Source organism: Equus asinus, chromosome X, assembly GCF_041296235.1.
Source record: "Equus asinus isolate D_3611 breed Donkey chromosome X, EquAss-T2T_v2, whole genome shotgun sequence".
In the NCBI taxonomy this organism is placed as follows: domain Eukaryota; kingdom Metazoa; phylum Chordata; class Mammalia; order Perissodactyla; family Equidae; genus Equus; species Equus asinus.
Window position 1 is genome coordinate 65,034,504 of NC_091820.1, and position 21,669 is coordinate 65,056,172.

Genomic DNA, 21,669 nt, shown 5'->3' on the forward strand with positions numbered 1-21,669 from the left:
GACAGTTGGACAAAGTCTATCTTCCTGGAACAGCATTTCCAAGTCCCTTCTGCCACTGCTATGTCTGCCACCTGTCCAAATTCTTCATGTTCCTTGTTTCTCTGAGAATGTATTACATTCTTTGAACTACATATCACATTTTGCTTGTGTGTGAGAGAGTAATAATCCCTGCTAAGACTAGCTTCCCTAATATTGAGAATGTCCAGAGGTTATATAACATGCTATTCTCCACAAAAATATCACGCAATACTTAGCAAATAGTGTATTCAAAGATCTATTCTCTCAACTAATAATTTTTAGCACTTGATTGTATTTCCTATATTATTTTTATTTGACCCATATGTGTATATCTTATGTTCCTAATCAATAACTAGTTCTTTAATGGCAATGCTTCTTTGTTATATGCAGAAGTCTCACATAAGACTGTTTACAAAGAGTGTATTCAAAAAAGATGGTTTGTTTGCTTACAATGTGCCAGGTATTATATGTTTTATGTGTGTTATATCTTAACAAACTTTTAAGTTAAGTACTATTATCATCGCTATTTTAATGGTGAAGAAATAGAAGTTTAGAGGCTTGTTCAAAGTTATAAGCTATTAAACAAAATAACTGAAATTCAAACCCAAGCTAACTGTAAAGATTTTTCAGTTAACGCAAAAATATACCACCACTCACTTTTCCATCCTCTTTAAAATCAGGCATCACTAAACCCATTGGCTTTCTATGAAGTCACCCTTCTCTACATGTGCCTAAAATAAATCGTAATTTCTGTCATATCTGTATTTCTTGATGCCCATCTAGCCCAATTCTTGCCACCAACCTGTAGTTAGAGCATGATATCTATGACAAGAGAAATGACAGTCTTTTTTTTCTAATTGTGAAATTTAAGGTTCTATATCCTTTGTAAAATGGAGTGCTTATAGCCTCTCTGCTGAGCCTTAAAAACTAGTTTGTAAAAGATGTATTCAATCTTATGTTTTGTGGAGGGTTTTGCACACACTCTTCTTACTTAATAATGTTTATTGTAAATGTTTTAATAATAATCACAATAATTTGTTATCTTCATTCTAGGTAGCCACTATATCCATTGTAGATATCACTAACTAAATTTACATGGAAGACAGAATCTACTGTTATATATTTTTCACTCTCCATTTTCTAGGTACTTTGTGAAATTGATGAAGGTGTGTGTGTGTGTGTGTGTGTGTGTGCAGATGGTGGAACAGGGGGCTTGTTTTTCTATGGGAAACTTTGGAGCATGTTTGTGGATAGTCCAATGGCTTAATTGAATCAAGTCATTTGCTTTTAATAGCTCTTCTCCCACAGCCCAGTGAAACCTAGACCCGTCACAAAAGATGTTAATCCTGGTCTTAAAATAGTGCCTTCTGTTGGGACCCACAGGCTGTGCCTTAGCAACTGGTCATTTCATTACTTCTTTTGCATACAATTTTAAGCGATAAATCTGCTAGTTCTATCATGAAGATTGGAATTGCTGCTCTCATAGCAGGAATTATTGGTGCTCTTGGCATTATCCTGTTTCTTGTAGCATTTGGAACAGAATATTGGTTACTTGCAACGGAGACCTGTGAAAGTTTTGACTCTAAGAATGGAACTTTAGACATTGAAGAAGAGGTAAACAGAAATCTAATGAATTTACTCTAAATAATTATGGAATTTCAAATAATTACACAGAAAGAAAACGTGTTTTAAAAATTAACATGCTAGCATTGTAAGATGATTCTTTGGATTTTAATTTTAATAGATGCTCTTTTTAAATTTTGTAAATAGTTTCTAGGATTGATTTGTAGATTGGAGATATGGAACACAGGATTATCCTTATAGGAAAGATTGGCATATTAAGTGGGATATATGACAGATAGCTTGAATACATTTTGTTGCATGTTTATAACGTCAAGAATATTATTCTCATAATAAAACCTAGCAATCTTGATTATTAGTTTGAAAAATGTTCTTATGGTTGTGATTTTATTTTTAGTTATTTTTTTGATTAAAACTAAGGACTGGATTTTCCAAAAATACAAATTTTTAACAGTTGGATCGACAAAGCTAAATTCAAGACTTGGGAGGGGAAATAAAAGCAAATATTTCTACCTAATCATTAAATTGATTCAAAATGTTTAAAAAACTTGCAATATTATGTTTGTCTAGATGAACTCTCTTGAGAAAAAAATATTTTCTCTTTCAAGACTTCTGCAATTTGCTGTTGTTTTGTTATACCTTTAGTCCAATAAGAAAGGCTATTTTATGGAAAAGTTTACTTATGAACCAAAACCTTTTTTCAAACATCAAAGTCGGGAAACTCAAATATAATCACATTACAATAATACACATCATTCATTGTTAAACAATTGTAATTGTTCTTGCAATGTTTTCTTCTGGAAAAATATAATCTCTGAAGTGATTCTCCAGTAAAGAAGAAAAGCCATTGCTCCTCTTAAAGAGTCAGTACCACAGTGCTACATCGCAGCCTGAACCAAACTTCTCTGGATTGCTCTGTGTGAGGAATGTGGAAATGCTGATGTCTTCGTTCTCAAAAAATTCAGAGGTTGACTAAAGTTTTCTCTCATGCCATTATTCTTTGTTTTGTATCCCATTTTTCCTTTCAGATGGGCTTCCATTTCTGCAGTTCCTAAAGTACTCCATGCTCTTCACCCAGCATTAATGAAAACCTGCTGCCAACTAAAGCTCTGATTTACTTATTTATCCATAGATGATGGGTTAATGTTAAAGTACTACCACTCCCAAGAGTATTTGTATTCTAAAGAGATGAAATGAATGCATTTCTAATAGTAGATTCAGGGAAACTTAATCTTGGCAGCAGGGAGATTTTCTAAGGGGATATCTTTTGACATCTGTGATACCATATTACTTAGGCTGCCATGTACTCCATGTGCATCCGTGATTAGTTAGAAGTCTTAGATAGGAACTGTCAGTTCTCCCCAGGGAATAGTACTAGATGTCTATGAACAGCACTTTCAGACAACAAATAGAATCCTAGAATGTTAGAACTGGAAGTGATCTTACAAATCATCTGGTCAAAGCTGTAATAAGCACCAGTCACCTCATTCTGCAACCAGTGCTATTTTCATTACACTAAGTTGATGGCATTGCTTACAAAAATAGAATCTAAAGCAACCAGTACATTGACTAACACACATTTGACTCTCAGTTCACATTTACTGAATGAATTATACAGACAAGGAAATTAATGTTCAAAAAGGAGAAGTGACTTACTCAAGTTTGCTGATAATTTTATTACTTCAGGATATATTTCATATTTCCTGCATGTATGTAAGAAGCAAATATCATATCTGGAGCTGATGTCTTATAAATAGGAAATAATTAACAAGTCAATTAATTATTTAACATTTCTGTTGTCGCTATAATAATTAATATGTTTGAATAAAGATGTCTCCAAGTCATCAAGAGTATATGGTGCTTAGCAGTAGCAGAGAAAATGAGTTTGTATTTGTAAATTTCATAGACATGTACTTCCTAACAATCACTTACACTCATAGAAAACTTTTTCCATAATGATAATTGTCAGCAAGGCATAAAAATATTATTTAAGCTAGCAAATGTTCTAATTATGGAAGTGTAAAAAGAAACCTTATTGATGATGGTAGTAATTATTATTCTGGACTATCTCTATACTGTTTCTACATTAAGAATACTATTTAAAATGGCACTTGCTGGAAATAAAAAATTGATAAAAATAGTGAATCAGAAGATCTCAAATAGTGTTTATTTAATGCATTTATTTCTGTTTTCTAATAAAGAATTGCATAGTATGAGAAGCTAGTATTACACTTACATGGAGAAAGCAGAGAATAATATGAAAACATAATGTACATATTAGCTTTTCTTTTGTGTGAGGAAGACTGGCCCTGAGCTAAGATCTGTCGCCAATCTTCCTCTGTTCGCTTGAAGAAGATTGTCGCTGAGCTAACATCTGTGCTGATCTCCCTGTATTTTATGTGGGATGCCACCACAGCATGGCTTAACGAGTGGTGTTAATTCTCAACCTGCAAGTCTTGGGCCCCTGAAGTGGAGCACTAGAGCTTAACCACTATGCCACCAGTCCAGCCCCTGTACATATTAGCTTTTGCTTGTCAGCAGCATATAACATAGTCTTGTTGAGCAATAATAATAGAGGAACAGAGAGAGAAAAAGAAAAAGATCCACAGCTAATCTCTTATCTTATGTTGGTTGTCAATTCCCACCCACATTCTTCTCATAATACACACCTAATCATTGCTGCTAGCAAATGGAACAATTGAAAAATTACACCTGTAGCTTCTTTCCTAGTCAGCCACTGTTGAACTTAAGAATTCTCAAACTACTGTGTGCTAGAATTACCTGGGGAGATTTCTTTTTAATGTGATTTCCTGGCCTTCACTGCTCAGAGAGTTTGAGTCAATAAGTCTAAGTCTAATAATCCACAGTTTTAACATTTGGATCTTAACCATGCTCTTCTATACTATATGGCAAGAATAATTATGTGGAAACTGAAGGTTAGAGAACATACCCAATATATAGTCTAGAGATTGAGAGAAGTATTGAAAGCTGTCTTTACATTAACCAAATACATTAATCATATGAAATAGTCACATTCCTTTGGTTTTCACTAATATAGCTCACTTGGAAGCGTACTGCATTTTCCATGTTTTTAAATATAATTTTCTTTACAGCTATTTAAAATTAAAAGATTACACAAGTATTCAGAAATTATATTTAGATGGCTTAAGAGAATAAACTGTTGAATCCTCCTCAAACATTTAGAAACACAAATTTACGTTAGAAAAGATACCTATTAGTTAAGTTGAGCTCCCTAAGGACTGCTAGTAAACAATGCACTTTTAAAGTCTAGTTTAAATAACTATGTACTTGGAAGTAATAAAACTAGATTTATTAAAATACATCTTTTAGTCTAGACTTTCTACTAGTCAATAAGAGTACCTTGTACTCTTCGGCATATTCCTAGTCACAACACTTTGAAAATTTTTAACACTGGAGATACCATGGTTACAATATTTTTCAATGCATCTTTTTTCCTTAGAGACATTTTGCCCAGTCAGATTAGTGCAAATTAGCAACACAAATGGTGCCACTTCAGGATCTCAACTCATTGGCTGTGACCATGGAAAGAGGGCCTGCTATGATTGTTAAGTCAAAGTTATAGTGTAATGGTTCTCTAAGTTATTATTTAGGGGGATGCATAGGAAAAATATATAATCTTTAAGGAAAACAAAAATTTTAGAGTATATTTATGTGTATCTTAGTGAGGCAAATGTTTGATATTTTTTTATGAGAGTGCTAAACTCTCAATCGCACTGCACAGAATCAACGGACTCTTTCTCAAGTCCTTCTATAATTAAGGAGTTTGTGAAACCTATGCTCTCCATTTAAATTGCTGTTAATTAGGCAGTCAGTCAACCAAAGACATGAATTGAGCCCATTCTAGGCCCGATACGTGCATCTAATACCCTTATTCTTAATTTTTAAATTTTTGACATTTAAAACTTTTCATTGCAAAAAAATTTAAAAACACAATAATAGAGGGAATAGTATAATGATCATTTATCTACCTACACCAGACTTCAAAACTATTTTTTTTGAGCAATATAAAGCCTCCCTATTCAGATTAAATTACACTAACAGCAGCAATGGCATCACTTGGGAGCTTCTTGGAAATGTGGAATTTTAGGCCTCTTTCAGATGAAATAAATCAGAATGTACATCTTAACAAGATCTCTAGTCTATTTTCATACAAATTAAAATTTGAGAAGCACATGTACAAAGCAAATGCCAGATGGCACTTCCTATAATGCACTTCCTACCCTGCAAATAAATAGTATGTTATAGAATTCCATGCAAAATGAGATTTCATTTGTGGAGCCAAATTTTCAAAAGGTTGAATATTTGTTTTTATAGAATGATGAAGATGTGAGAGACCATGAGGAAATGTCTTTTATATACCATCATGAAGGCTTCTTCTGGAGGTGCTGGTTCTTTGGAGATGATCCACAAACTTCAGTCTGGAGATACTGGTTTAGTGAGTATGAGATATTACCATGTGATATTTTAAATGTATGGCCTCAGCTTCAAAAATAATATCTTATACAGGAATTGAAGGGGATATATATCGAGATGTATATTCAATATTAAAAGCCCAAGATTGGAGGGGAACACCTTCTGTTTTCATTAGTTGGCGGCCTAGAAGGCAACTGGTTATTTTGAAGCCATCTGAGTAAGATCCTACTTGCCATAGAGTCAGACACAAAATCGTCGATGTTTTCTTCCAAGATTAGATAGTTGTCTTAGCTGGTTACTTATGCCTTTCTATATAATTGTAAGTTGCTAAGATGTAATTAAAGTTAAAAATGTGGCAACATAAAGCTTCAAAATATAGGGGCTTCATTTAATTTATGCTTAATTATTTTAAAAATTACATTCTTTTTAACAACTGACCAGGGTTTCACCTACCTGCTGAAATAATTTTATGCACTAGAGACAGGTCTTCTAATCCTTGCTTTATCACTTTCTAATTGTGTGACCGTTGGCAAATTGCTTAACCTCTCTTTGCTTATTTTTAAAACATGGCTATTTCCAACATGTTTATCAATGTTAATATGTAGCACTAATGAGGTTAATAAAAAAATTCAGCCCTGTCTTTTTCTGGATATTCTGTCTCTCCATCAAGCTGCAAATCAAATTAATGGCAATCAATGAATTTAGGTTTGAGTAAAATTAAAAAGTTAAAACATGGTCACGGATCATATCTATTTAACTAGCTGATTTTAGCACATAATGGTTCTTAAAATAATATATTAAATTAATAAGAAGAATCTAAATACAAATAAAGAATATGATTAAGAACTCTAACACACTACTCCTTCAAGTACTCCTGGTCACTGTTGTAATACTAGAATGTGTGTATCAAAGAGCAAATGCTGTTTGTTTTTTAATAATCCAATAATTTAGGGATCTTATTTGCAAGTGTGCTTAAGAGGCTTTTGTTTCTATCAATCAGTAAAGTAATTATAATGTCGATACAAGTAGAGTCCTCTTTCAGAACTCATCAGCATACAGATTTACTCAAAGAAATATTTATCAAGAACATCATATATTTACAGTACTGTGCTAAGCTAGGACGTCATTGGATGCAATCCATCTCCTTCAAGAGTTTGTTCACTAATTGATGTCAGACATAAACACATCCACAAATACCACAAAAAAGACAAGGATGTAGTTGATGTCACAAGGCAGTATAAGCTATATACCATAAGTATAGGCATTAAATATTTAAAAGGTCAAAGGAAAGAGAGGGATTTAAGAACTATGGTTGTCAGGGATGGTTTATTGTTGGAGACAGAAGTTAAATTAAGTCCTGAATGGTAGGAAATATTTGGGCAGAGACTTAGAAAGGTAGAGTATACTGACGAGTATGAATAAAGATAAAGAGATAGGAAAAAAGCTTCACACTTTTAAGACAGTGGGTAGATCACTCTGTCACTGAGAGTTCATGGAGGGGTGTGGTTGGATATCAGATCTGAAAGTATATTTGGGCCAGACTGTGAAGAAGAATAAATAAACAACAGTGGCAAACCACAAATCTGGTTATATAATGACTCAATTAAAATACTTTCCATTAATATGCTGTGTAAACCCTACCACATTTTTAAAAAATCCATTGTATTTGAATAATCTTACAATAAAAATGAAGATATTTGAAAATATCAGAAAACTTATATCCAAAAATGTTAGTAGTCCTTATGGTCTCTGTGCAAATTTGCTCATTGGGTATAGAGAGTCCACATTGGAGAGAGCAAGCTGAAATGACTAGAGGCTGCCACCTGACCCCCATCATGCATTCATAGCATGAAGGCATCATTTGGGTCTCTTGTCCCCAATTTTGCTGAAAAAGTGCAGGGTTCTGCACAGGGGGAAAGTTAGGCAAGAGATACAGGCCATAAGATCAAATAGCCCTGCAACTCTGCCTGAAGAACTGACTAATTTGGAACAGAGATTGGAGAACTCCTTGTCCAAGAGTGTTATCAAAAACATGGAGATCTTTCTGGAGAGAAATTAAGAAGAGGCTGTTAGCAATGTGGTGCAAACAAAACAATAAAGCAGACAGCAGATTAATAGGTAGACCTAAGAAAGACAACCAAAAAGAGTACTCTTGGGAGTACTGTCAATTCCAGGGGTTGGGAAAACTGTACACATGTGCTAAGCTGTACCCACTCATAAGGAATCAGAGCAAGATGTGTAGGGCAGATGTGGTAGCATTTCCCAATACATACATCAACACAGAACTGAAGCCTGACTGGCATAAGGGGTTTAAACACAATCTATGATCAAACGCTGACTAGACAATAAGCTACTCTGACCCAGGGTCAACTCTTAGGAATCTAGGCTTAAAAATAATATCACATACATCCTAGAAATCATAGAAGTCTGTGTACATGCCCAAGCCTGCACTCTCTTAGGAGTTATCAGAGAAGGAATCTCCAAACTACTAGTGCTTGGATGGACGTGGGACAAAAATACATTAAGTAAATCATGATTAAAAGATTAAAGGGATGCATTATGACAATGTCTCATCAAATTGTGAACATCAATAAAAAGAAATTATTTTAATAAATCATGATTTTGGAGTTGAAAGTTGGATAATCACACTGAAAAATTTACTACAGGGGCTCAATAGTACACTTGAGATAGCAGAAGAAAAAAATCAAAATTTAAGAAAGTTCTATAGAGATGATAAAATATGAAGAACAGAGAGCAGGAAGAATGAAGAAAAAGAAACCAAGTGTCAGAGAAATGTGGACATTATGAAGCGCAGCAACATATATGTAATAGGAGTGCCAGAAGACAAAGAGAGAAAGGGACTAAAAAAATATTTGAAGAAATAAAGGCAGAAAATTTCCAAAATTTGATGAGAAACTTTAACTTACATATCAGGCAGTTCAACAAATTCCAAGAAGGATAAACACAAAGAGATCTGCACCCAGACACATCGTAGTCAAAATGTTTAAAGTGAAAGATGAAATCTTTGAAGAAGCAAGAGAAAATCAACTCACCATGTACAAAGCAACACCAAATAAGATTAATAGCTAACTTCTGTTCAGAAACAATGGAGGCCAGAATATAATTGAATGATATGTCAAAATGTTGACAGTTAAGAAAAAAAAAAGAAAAAGGAAAAGAGCAACTGTCAACAAAGAGTTTTATATTCATCAAAATCATCTTTCAAAAATAAAGGCAAAATGACATTCCCAGGTTAATGAAATGGAGAGAATTCATTACTACTAGGCCTGCATTACAATAAATACTAGAGGAAGATTTTCAGGCTGAAAGGAAGTGACCTTACACAGTAATTTACATCCACACGAAAAAACGAAGTGCATTCAGTAAAGGCAACTATGTAGGTAATTACAAAACATAGTATAATCTTACTGTTGGGGCTATAATAGAAATTTAGTATATTTGATAATAATAGCACAAAGAAGGGTAGAAACATAGTTGTATTGGAGTAAGGAAATGACACCAGATGGCAACTCAAACCTGAAGGAAAAAATGAAGAGAGAACCAGAAATGTTAATAAAAGATTAATACAACACATTTTATAAAAATACATATGTACCAGCTCTTTATTTTTCTATCAGCTTTTCAAAAACATAAAACTATACGAGGTAATAATTATAACTATGAATTTATAGTTTTTAACATACTTAGATGCAATAAATGTATGTGACTTATAGCCAAAAAATTTAGGGAGAGGAGAAGGGGCGGAGCAAAATGGCAGGGTGAGCTGACCTGGGATTCTCTCCCCTTCAAAATACAACAAAAGATTGGAAGAACTGAATTTCAGAGAATAAACATAATGCCAGCTCGTTAGAGACCTACAATACCAAGAAGGCGGAGATCATAAACTTTGCTCACACCCTCGGAGGCGCTGGAATGGTAGGAGAGAACATCGCTCCCTCCCCTAGAGTCTGTGATTGCTGCGGCGGGGGTCGGGAAGGAGCGGGGGAGGGGCCGTGCGACTGGGGGATCATCCAGGACTCCTGCTGCTGATTCAGTGGAGACCCACTGACGGGGGGAAAGCTTCCATCCGCAGGGACCCTATAAATCAAGGGCCTTGGGAGACCAGAGAACAGAACTGATCTGAACCCAGACCAGCGTGTGTGAGTAACAGCCCCTCCCCCCACGGCAAAGCCAGTGGGCGCAGCCATCTTGCCCCAAGGCGGAGAGCTCATAACTCGCGGCTCTTGACCCCCCATCTAGTGGCGAAAGGCTGTAACTGCAACTGAATTCTACCACCATGTGAAAAAACCACTCCTCTACCATCCAGCAATTTATAAAAGCCCCAGACCAGAAGGAAAACAATAAAAACATAGAATTAAGTCCAGAGGACTTGGAATTAGGTAAACTAAGTGATAATGAGTTCAGAGCAGCTATAATCAAAAAACTCAATGAGGTAGAGAGAAAGATAGAGAAACAAGCCGAGTTCTGGAGTTACTTCACAAAAGAGATTGAAATCATAAAGAAAAATCAAACAGAATTACTTGAGATGAAAAACACAATGGACCAGCTAAAACAGAATACGGATTACCTGAATGCCCGTGTAGACAACATAGAGGAGAAAATTAGCATAATCGAAGATAGACAGGCTGAATGGCGCCAGACAGAGGAAGAAAGAGAACTAAGAATTAAAAAAAATGAGGAAAATCTCTGAGAGATAATGGATTCAATGAGGAGTAAGAACATAAGGATCATAGGAATTCCCGAGAATATGGAAAAGGAAAATGGAGCAGAAAGTGTGCTTAAGGAAATTATTGAAGAGAACTTCCCAAATCTAGGGATCGATGGAGAAATGTGTGTAGAGGAGGGTTTTAGATCTCCTAGATTTGTCAATGTAAAAAGAGCTACCCCAAGGCACATAGTAGTAAAGTTGGCAAAAAGGAATGATAAGGAAAGAATACTCAGGGAAGTAAGGAAAAAAAAGAGAATACCCTATAAAGGAGCCCCTATCAGACTGTCAGCGGATTTCTCTACAGAAACCCTACAAGCTAGGAGAGAATGGAGTGACATATTCAAAGCTTTAAAGGATAAAAATCTTCAGCCAAGAATACTCTATCCAGCAAGAATTTCCTTCAGATATGAGGGAGAAATTAAATCTTTTCCAGAAAAACAAAAGTTAAGGGAATTTGTAACTAAAAGCCCTCCACTACAAGAAATCCTCAAGAAGGCTCTCATACCTGAAAAAAGAAAAAAGGGAGAAAGGGGACACAATCCACAGACTAGGGAGACCGATGGATAGAACCAGAACAGGATAGCAAATATTCAATTATAGCATTAGGGTAAAGGTAAGCAAACTACCAAAACAAGGACAATCTTAGCACTCTAAGTACCAATTAATAAGATGCGTTGGAATAAAAAAATGAAAATAATTATTTAGGAGGGGAAGAGCAAAGGGTCTAAATCAGTATTGGTCAAGTAAGTAAGAGACCACCGGAGAATAGACTATATTATACACAAGATTCTAAATACAAACTTCAAGGTAGACACTAAAATAAAGTACAGAACAGAGTCACAAATCATAAATGAGGAAAAATCTAAGAAACCCAGAATAAGAAATTGCAGTATTAAATGGGTAGTCTAAAGCAAACAGGAAAAGAAATGCAGGAAAACAAGATAATGAGTGACAGATTAACAGCACTAAGTCCACATGCATCAATAATCACTCTCAATGTGAACGGATTGAACTCTCCAATAAAAAGACACAGAGTGGCAAAATGGATTGAAGAACATGATCCAACAATTTGTTGCCTCCAGGAAACACACCTCAGCCCCAAGGACAAACACAGACTTAGGGTGAAGGGGTGGAGGACAATACTTCAAGCAAATAGCAAGGAAAAAAAGGCAGGTGTTGCAATTCTCATATCAGACCAAGTGGATTTCAAAATAAGACAGGTAAAGAGAGACACAGAGGGACAATATATAATGATCAAAGGGACACTTCATCAAGAAGAAATAATGCTTATAAATATCTATGCACCCAACACAGGAGCACCAAGATTCATAAAGCAACTATTAACAGACCTAAAGGAAGATGTTAAAAACAACACAATAATAGTAGGGGACCTCAACACCCCACTCACATCAATGGAAAGATCATCCAGACAGAAAATCAACAAGGAAATAGTGGAGCTAAATGAAAAACTAAAACAATTGGACTTAATAGACATATATAGATCACTTCACCCTGAAAGAGCTGAATACACATTCTTCTCAAGTGCACATGGAGCATTCTCTAGGATAGACCATATGTTGGGAAACAAGGCAAGCCTCTACAAATTTAAAAAAATTGAAATAATAACAAGCATCTTCTCAGATCATAGTGCTATAAGGCTAGAAATTAATTACAAGAAAAAAGCTGAGAAAGGCACAAAGATGTGGAGACTAAAGAACACACTACTGAACAAGCAATGGATCATTGAAGAAATTAAAGAAGAAATAAAAAAATACCTTGAAACAAATGAAAATGATAGCATGCCATACCAACTCATATGGGATACAGCAAAAGCTGTATTAAGAGGAAAATTCATCGCAATACAGGCACATCTTAACAAACAAGAAAAATCCCAAATAAGCAACCTTAAAGCACACCTAACTGAACTAGAGAAAAAAGAACAAATGAAGCCCAAAGTCAGCAGAAGGAGAGAAATAATAAAAATCAGAGCAGAAATAAATACTATTGAAATGAAAAAGGCAGTAAAAAGGATCAATGAGACAAAGAGCTGGTTTTTTGAGAAGATAAATAAAATTGACAAACCGCTAGCCAGACTTACAAAGAAAAAAAGGGAGAAAGCTCAAATAAACAAAATCAGAAATGAGCGAGGGGAAATAACAACAGACTCTGCAGAAATACAACAGATTATAAGAGAATACTACAAAAAACTATATGCCAACAGAATGGGTAACCTAGAGGAAATGGATAAATTCTTGGACTCCTACAATCTCCCAAAGCTCATTCAAGAAAAGGCAGACAATTTGAACAGACCAATCACAAGGAAAGAGATTGAAACAGCAATCAAAAACATCCCAAAGAATAAAACCCCGGGACCAGATGGCTTTCCTGGGGAATTCTACCAAACCTTCAGAGAGGATTTAATACCTATCGTTTTCAAGCTATTCCAAAAAATTAGGGAAGATGGAACACTTCCTAACACATTCTATGAAGCCAACATCATGCTGATACCAAAACCTGACAAGGACACCACGAAAAAAGAGAACTACAGGCCAATATCACTGATGAACATAGATGCAAAAATTCTAAACAAAATTTTGGCAACCAGAATTCAGCAATTCATCAAAAGAATCATACATCAGGATCAGGTGGGATTCATACCAGGGACACGGGGATGGTTCAACATCCGCAAATCAATCAACGTGATACACCACATCAACAAACTGAGGAATAAAAACCACATGATCATCTCAATAGATGCAGAGAAGGCATTTGACAAGATCCAACAGCCATTTATGATAAAAACTCTGAAAAAAATGGGCATAGAAGGAAACTACCTCAACATAATAAAGGCCATATATGACAAACCCATAGCCAACATCATATTCAATGGCAAAAACTGAACGCCATCCCCCTGAAAACAGGAATGAGACAAGGATGCCCTCTATCACCACTCTTATTTAACATAGTACTGGAGGTCCTGGCCAGAGCGACAGGCAAGAAAAAGGAATAAAAGGAATCCAAATAGGGAGGGAAGGAGTGAAATTCTCGCTATTTGCAGATGACATGATCTTATATATAGAAAACCCCAAAGAATCCATTGGAAAACTGTTAGAAGTAATCAACAACTACAGCAAAGTTTCAGGGTATAAAATCAATTTGCATAAATCAGTAGCATTTCTATACTCCAGTAATGAACCAACAGAAAAAGAACTCAAGAATACAATACCATTCACAATCACAACAAAAAGAATAAAATACCTTGGGAAAAATTTAACCAAGGAAGTGAAGGACCTATATAATGAAAATTACAAGGCCTTTCTGAGAGAATTGGATGACGACATAAGGAGATGGAAAGACATTCCATGTACATGGATTGGAAGAATAAACATAGTTAAAATGTCCGTTCTACCTAAAGCAATCTACAGATTCAACGCCATCCCAATCAGAATCCCAATGACATTCTTTACAGAATTAGAACAAAGAATCCTAAAATTCATATGGGGCAACAAAAGACCCCGAATTTCTAAAGCAATCCTGAGAAAAAAGAACAAAACGGGAGGCATCACAATCCCTGACTTCAAAACATACTACAAAGCTACAGTAATCAAAACAGCATGGTACTGGTACAAAAACAGGTGCACAGATCAATGGACAAAATTGAAAGCCCAGAAATAAAACCACACATCTATGGACAGCTTATCTTTGACAAAGGAGCTGAGGGCATACAATGGAGAAAAGAAAGTCTTTTCAACAAATGGTGCTGGGAAAACTGGAAAGCCACATGTAAATGAATGAAAATTGACCATTCTTTTTCACCATTCACCAAAATAAACTCAAAATGGATCAAAGACCTAAAGGTGAGACCTGAAACCATAAGGCTTCTGGAAGAAAACGTAGGCAGTACACTCTTTGACATCAGTATTAAAAGGATCTTTTCGGACACCATGCCTTCTCAGAGAAGGGAAACAATAGAAAGAATAAACAAATGGGACTTCATCAGATTAAAGAGCTTCTTCAAGGCAAATGAAAACAGGATTGAAACAAAAAAACAACCCACTAACTTGGAAAAAATATTTGCAAGTCATATATCTGACAAAGGCTTAATATCCATAATATATAAAGAACTCTCGCAACTCAACCACAAAACATCAAACAACCCAATCAAAAAATGGGCTGGAGACATGAACAGACATTTCTCCAAAGAAGATATACTGATGGCCAATAGGCACATGAAAAGATGCTCATCATCGCTGATCATCAGGGAAATGCAAATCAAAACTACACTAAGATATCACCTTACACCCGTTAGAATGACAAAAATATCTAAAACTAATAGCAACAAATGTTGGAGAGGTTGCAGAGAAAAAGGAACCCTCATACACTGCTGGTGGGAATGCAAACTGGTGCAGCCACTATGGAAAACAGTATGGAGATTCCTCAAAAGATTAAAAATAGAACTACCATACGATCCAGCCATCCCACTACTGAGTATTTATTTAAAGAGCTTGAAGTCAGCAATCCCAAAAGTCCTATGCACCCCAATGTTTATTGCAGCACTGTTTACAATAGCCAAGACGTGGAAGCAACCTAAGTGTCCAGCAACAGACGAATGGATAAAGAAGATGTGGCACATATATACAATGGAATACTACTCAGCTGCAAAACAGAACAAAATCATTCCATTTGCAACAACATGGATGGACCTTGAGAGAATTATGTTAAGTGAAATAAGCCAGCGAGAGAAGGATAATCTGTGTATGACTCCACTCATATGAGGAATTTAAATTATGGACTAAGAACAGTTCAGTGGATACCAGGGGAAAGGTGGGGTGGGGGATGGGCACAAAGGGTGAAATGGTGCACCTACAACATGACTGACAAACATTAATGTACAACTGAAATTTCACAAGATTGTAACCTATCAATAACTCAATAAAAAAATTTAGGGAGAAAATAGAGATGTATAGAAAAAAATTTCTATATATTACTCAAATTGTCAGTATAAGTATGAAGTATATTCTGATAAGTAAAGATGTAAATTGTATGCCCCCAAGCAAGCACTAAAAAATAACTTAAAAATTAAGATTAAGAAAACTATTAGAAGGATAAAAATGTTACACAAATAATATCCACTTAATACAAAATAAGTTAATAAAGGAGAAATAGAAGGATAGAGAAGACATAAAAATGTAAAAAGTTAAACATAAAATGACAGATATAAACCCAACAATATCAATAATGATATTTAATTTTGGAAACTCACAAATAAGGGAAATTAAACAGCACACATCTTAATGACCAATTGGTTAAAGAAGAAATCACAAGGAAAATTAGATATTACTTTGAGAGAAATGAAAATGAAGACACTATATACCACAGTTTATGGAATATGGCTAGAACAGTGCTGAAGGTAAATTTATAGCTGTAAATGCCTCTTTTTTAAAGGGGAAAATCTTAAGTAAACAAAACAATTTCCCACCTTAATAAACTGGAAGAATAAGAGGAAACTAATACCAAATCAAGCAAAGCAAAATAAATAAATAAATAAAATAAGGAAATTTAAATGGAAACAAACAAAATAGAAAACAGAAAAATAATACAAAAATTGATGAAATTAAAGTTGGTGTTTTGAAAAGTCAGCAAAATTGATGAAGTTTTAGCAGGACTGACCAAAAAAAAATAAAGATTCAAATTGCTAAATTCAGGAAAGAAAAAGGAGACATCACTACTGACAGTACAGAAATAAAAAGAATTATAGGGAGAGTGAGGGATGTCAGCACATGGCAGAGTGAGGAGTTCCCTTCATCTCTCCCTCTTTTGAACTGCAACTTAATGGGCGTTCACTGACCAACAGAGGAAGCCCAAACAGCACAACAGGATGCCTGATAGACACATGCAGCTGTACATCCGAGGGTGGATGGACTGGCACCCCAGGAAGTTGCAGAGACAGGTGAGCATGACCTGCTTTACCCCCATAGCCCTGTGCACACAAACACTTTCTAACCTGGTGCAAGCACACGGGAAGTGGGAACACACACCTGTGTGACCATAGGAGGAGGCAGTGTTAAATCTTAGCCCATGTTTGTGGTCACTTTCCTGGTGGGGAAGGAGCCCACTGTGCCCCTGTGCCACCAGGGAGCAGCCACAGCTCAAGTCCCAGCAAGGAAGCCCCACCCACCAAGCAGAGTGGCCCCACAGGCTTTGAACTCTAAACAGAGACCTCAGCAGCTCTCCGTGCTGGGGCAAACACTTTCCAGGCACACACATGAGTGCTCACAGTGCTGCCCAGCCTCCAAGGAGGGAAGGGTCTTGGGAGCCTGCAGGAATAGGCACAGCAGCTTTGAGCCCACTTGGGTTCACTTTCCTGGTGGGGAAGGGGAGCTCACAGTGTCCCTGAGGCAGCAAAGAGTGGCCCTAGACCAGTGAGGAAGCCCTGGCCAACAAGGACAGTCCACATAAGTGCTGCCTGAATGCACCCCAGGCTGGGGCAACCACACATAAAACCCCCACAGCTCCCAGCAGATGGGGTGGGGCAAGAATCTCTGCTCCTGCTTCCTCTTAGTGTTAACAGGGGGAATCTGTGTCCTAAGAATACCACAAATGCCCTGACAAAATATTAGTTCATCAAACACCATGAGAAACTGAAGCAACAACTCAGACCAGAAGGAAAATGACAATCCCCAGAAACCAATGCTGAAGACACAGAAATATAAAACCTAAATGACAGAGAATTCAAAATAGCCATCACAAGGAAACTCAACGACTTACAAGAAAACACAGAAAGACAACTCAAGGAGCTCAGCAATAAGATGAATCTCTTCACCAAAGAGATTGAAACTATAAAAAACTCAAGCTGAAATTTTGGATATGAAAAACAATTAATGAAATAAAAAGTAATCTAGAATCATTAAGAAATAGAATTGATCTTATGGAGGAAAGAATTAGTCTTCTTGAGGATAAAAATGTAGAAACTCTACAGGTGGAGGAGGAGACAGAACTAAGATTTTTTTAAAAATGAAGGAATTCTTTGAAAAATGTCTGACTTAATTAGGAAAAGCAACATAAGGATAATAGATATTTCAGAGGGAGAAGGGATGGAGCAAGTAGCAGAAAACTTGTTCAAAGAAATAATTGCTGAGAACTTCCCAAACCTGGGGATGATTTCAGATTTATAGATAAATGAAACTAATCAAATGCCCAACTTCAGCAAAGCTAAAAGACTTTATTCAAGGCATATAATAGTAAAAATGGCAAAAGTTTGTGATAAAGAGAACATGTTAGGAGCAGCAAGGCAGAAGAAAATAATCTACGTAGGAAATCCTCTCAGGCTTTCAGTGGATTTCTTGGCAGAAACTGTACAGGCTAGGAGAGGATGGAATGATATATTCAAAATACTGAAAGACAAAAACTTTCAGCCAAGAATACACTATCCAGTGAAACTTTACTTCACATATGATGGAGAAATAAAAGCTTTCCCAGATAAATAAAAGCTGAGGGAGTTCATTGCCATTAGACCTCACCTACAAGAAATAATTAAAGATGCCTTCATACTGGCAACAAAAAAGCAAAGGTCTACCAAGTTCTGAGGAAGGAGATAAACAGACAGACAAGATCAGAAACCTGCAGCTCTCTCCCAGAACAGGAAGGCAAAGACTCAATTACAACATAAAAGAGAAAGGGAAAGAAAGCATCACAAATAAAGGTAAACACGTCAACTTAGCCACAAATCCACAAAGTTAAAAACAGAACAATGTGTAACAGCAATTACTCAGAAGGGGAGAGGAAAGGAAAGGAACCCACTTAGGTTAAGGGAGATAAGAGCTTATAAGAAAATGGAATATCTCATCTCCAGTATCTTTCATACAATCCTCACAGTAACCACTAAACAAAACATCAGAGCAGAGCTTGAATTCACAAAAATGGAGAAAACTGAGAAATCCCTCTCAGAAAACCAAGAAAATGAAATGGCGGTCTGAAACACAAAGATAGAGAAACAGTGGAAACATAGGACAACCAGAGAACAAGAGATAAAATGGCAGCATTAAGCCCTCCTACAACAATAATCTCTCTAAATGTAAATGGATTGAATTCTCCAATCAAAAGACACAGAGTAACTGGATGGATTAAAAAACAAGACCCAACAGTATACTGCCTCCAGGAACCACATTTAGGCAAACATAGGCTTAGAGTGAAGGGATGGAAGATGATACTCCAAGCTAATGGCCAAGAAAAGAAAGCAGATGTTGCCATACTTTTATCAGACAAAGCAGACTTCAAGTTAAAAAAGACAATGAGAGACAAAGAGGGGCAGTATTTAATGACAAAAGGGACATTCCACCAAGAGGACATAACACTGAATAATATATATGCACCTGCCACAGGGGCACCAAAGTACATAAAGCAATTATTAACAGACCTAAAGGGAGAAATTAACAGCAACACAATAATAGTAGGGGACCTCAACACCCAACTTACCTCAATGGACAGATCATCCAGACAAAAATTCAACAAGGAAAGAGTAGATGTAACTGAAACACTTGACCAGATGGACTTAATAGATATATATAGATATATAGAGAGCATTCCATCCCAAAATATCAGAATATGCGTTCTTCTCAAGTGCCCATGGAACCTTCTCAAAGATAAACCATATGTTGGGTAACAAGGTAAGCCTTAATAAATTCAAGAAGATTGAAATCATCCCAACCATATTTTCTGACCACAAGACTGTGAAGCTAGAAATCAACCACAAGAACAAAACTGGGAAAGCCAGATATATGTGGAAACTAAACAACTATTGAACAACCATTGAGTCAATGAAGAAATCAAAGAGGAAGTAAAAAATACCTGGAGACAAACAAAAATGAAAATACAACATACCAACTCTTATGAGAGGCAGCAAAAGTCATCACAAGAGGGAAATTCATAGCAATATATGCCCATCTCAACAAGCAGGAAAACTCTCAAATAAGTAATCTTAAAATGCACCTAACAGAACTAGAAAAAGAAGAACAGATAAAGTCCAAAGTCAGTATAAGGATGGAAATAATAAAACTCAAAGCAGAAATAAATGAAACAGAAACTAAAAAAACGGTAGAAAGGATTAATGAAACTAAGAGCTGGTTCTTTGAGAAGATAAACAAAATTGACAAACCTTTAGCCAGACTCACCAAGATAAAAAGAGAGAAGTCTCCAATAAATAAAATTAGAAATGAAAGAGGAGAAAGTATAACAGATACTGCAGAAATACAAAGTATTATAAGAGAATATTATGAAAAATTATATGCTCACAAAAACCTAGAAGAAATGGATGAATTCTTAGACTCACACCACCTCCCAAAACTGAATAAAGAAGAAATAGAGAATCTGAATAGACAAATAACAAGTACAGAGATTGAAACAGTCATAAAAAACCTCTGAAAAAACAAAATTCCGGGACCAGATGACTTCTCTGGAGAATTCTACCAAACGTTCAAAAATTGAGTACCTGTCCTTCTCAAACTATTTCAAAAAATCAAAGATGAAACCCTGCCTAACACAGTCTATGAGGCCAACATTACCCTGATACCAAAACCAGACAAGGACAACACGAAGAAGGAAAAATATAGGCCAATATTACTGATGATCTTTGATGGAAAAACCCTCAGCAAAATATTGGCAAACCAAATACAGCAATAGATTAAAAGAATCATACCACGATCAAGTGGGATTCATTCCAGGGATGCAGGGATGGTTCAACATTGCTAATCAATAAATGTGATACACTGCATTAATAAAATGAGGAATAAAAATCACATGATAATCTCAATAGCTGCATAGAAAGCATTTGACAAGATCCAACATCCATTTATGATAAAAACTCTCAATAACATGGGTATTGAAGGAAAGTCCCTCAACATAATAAAAGCCATATACAACAAACCCAAAGCCAACATGAAAAATGGAAAGCCATCCTTCTCATACCAGGAACAAGACAAGCATGCCCAATCCTGCCACTCCTATTCAACATAGTACTGGAGGTATTGGCCAGAGCAATTAGGCAAGAAAAAGAAATAAAAGGAATCCCACTTGGAAAGGAAGAAATGAAACTTTCACTATTTGAAGATGATATGATTCTGTATATAGAAAACCCTAAAGAATCCACCAGAAAACTATTAGAAATAAGCAACAACTACAGCAAAATTTCAGGGTACAAAAGCAATTTAAAAAAAATCAGTTGCATTCCTATACACTAAAATGAACTAGCAGAAAAAGAAATCAAGACTAAAATCCCATTTACAGTTGCCACAACAAAAATAAAATACCTAGGAATAAATTTAACCAAAGAGGTGAAAGATCTGTACACTGAAAGCTATAAGACATTATTGAAAGAAACTGAAGACATAAAGAAATGGAAAGCTATTCCATTTTCATGGGTTGGAAGAATAAACATAGTGAAATGACCATACTACTTAAAGCAATCTACAGATTCAATGCAATCTCAATCAAAATCCCAATGAAATTCTTCACAGAAATTGAACAAAGAATCCAAAAATTTATATGGAACAACAAAAGACCCCAAATAGCCAAAGCAATCCTGTGAAGAAACAACATACTGGTGGCATCACAATCCCTGACTTCAAAACATACTATAAAGCTATAGTAATCAAAACAGCATGGTACTGGCATAAAAACAGACAGATAGATCAATGGATCAGAATTGAAAGCCCAGAAATAAAACCACACATCTATGGACAGTTAATCTTTGATGAAGGAGCAAAGAACATACAATGGAGAAAGGAAAGTCTCTTCAATAAATGGTGTTGGGAAAACTGGACAGCTACATGCAAAAGAATGAAAGTAGACCATTATCATGCACCATACACAAAAATTAACTCTAAATGGAT

At 35.8% G+C, this 21,669-nt stretch overlaps 1 protein-coding gene across 8 annotated transcripts in view; it reads left to right on the top strand.

Moving 5' to 3' along the window:
* Positions 1-1,106: 1,106 nt before the first annotated feature.
* LOC139042703 (transmembrane protein 182-like) overlaps positions 1,107-21,669 on the top strand; it is a 139,343-nt gene continuing 118,780 nt past the window's right edge. For 2 of the 8 annotated variants that reach the window (XR_011499751.1, XM_070502576.1), the window contains exons 1-2: positions 1,114-1,632; positions 5,956-6,076. Coding sequence is in view for 6 of the 8 variants with exons in the window: in XM_070502576.1 (XP_070358677.1) it covers positions 1,477-1,632; positions 5,956-6,076 (277 nt within the window). In the remaining 2 variants the exon portion in view is untranslated. Of the gene's footprint in view, positions 1,633-2,419; positions 2,567-5,955; positions 6,077-21,669 lie in introns of all 8 variants that reach the window. The other 6 variants (XM_070502577.1, XM_070502574.1, XM_070502575.1 and 3 more) reach the window with 6 other exon arrangements.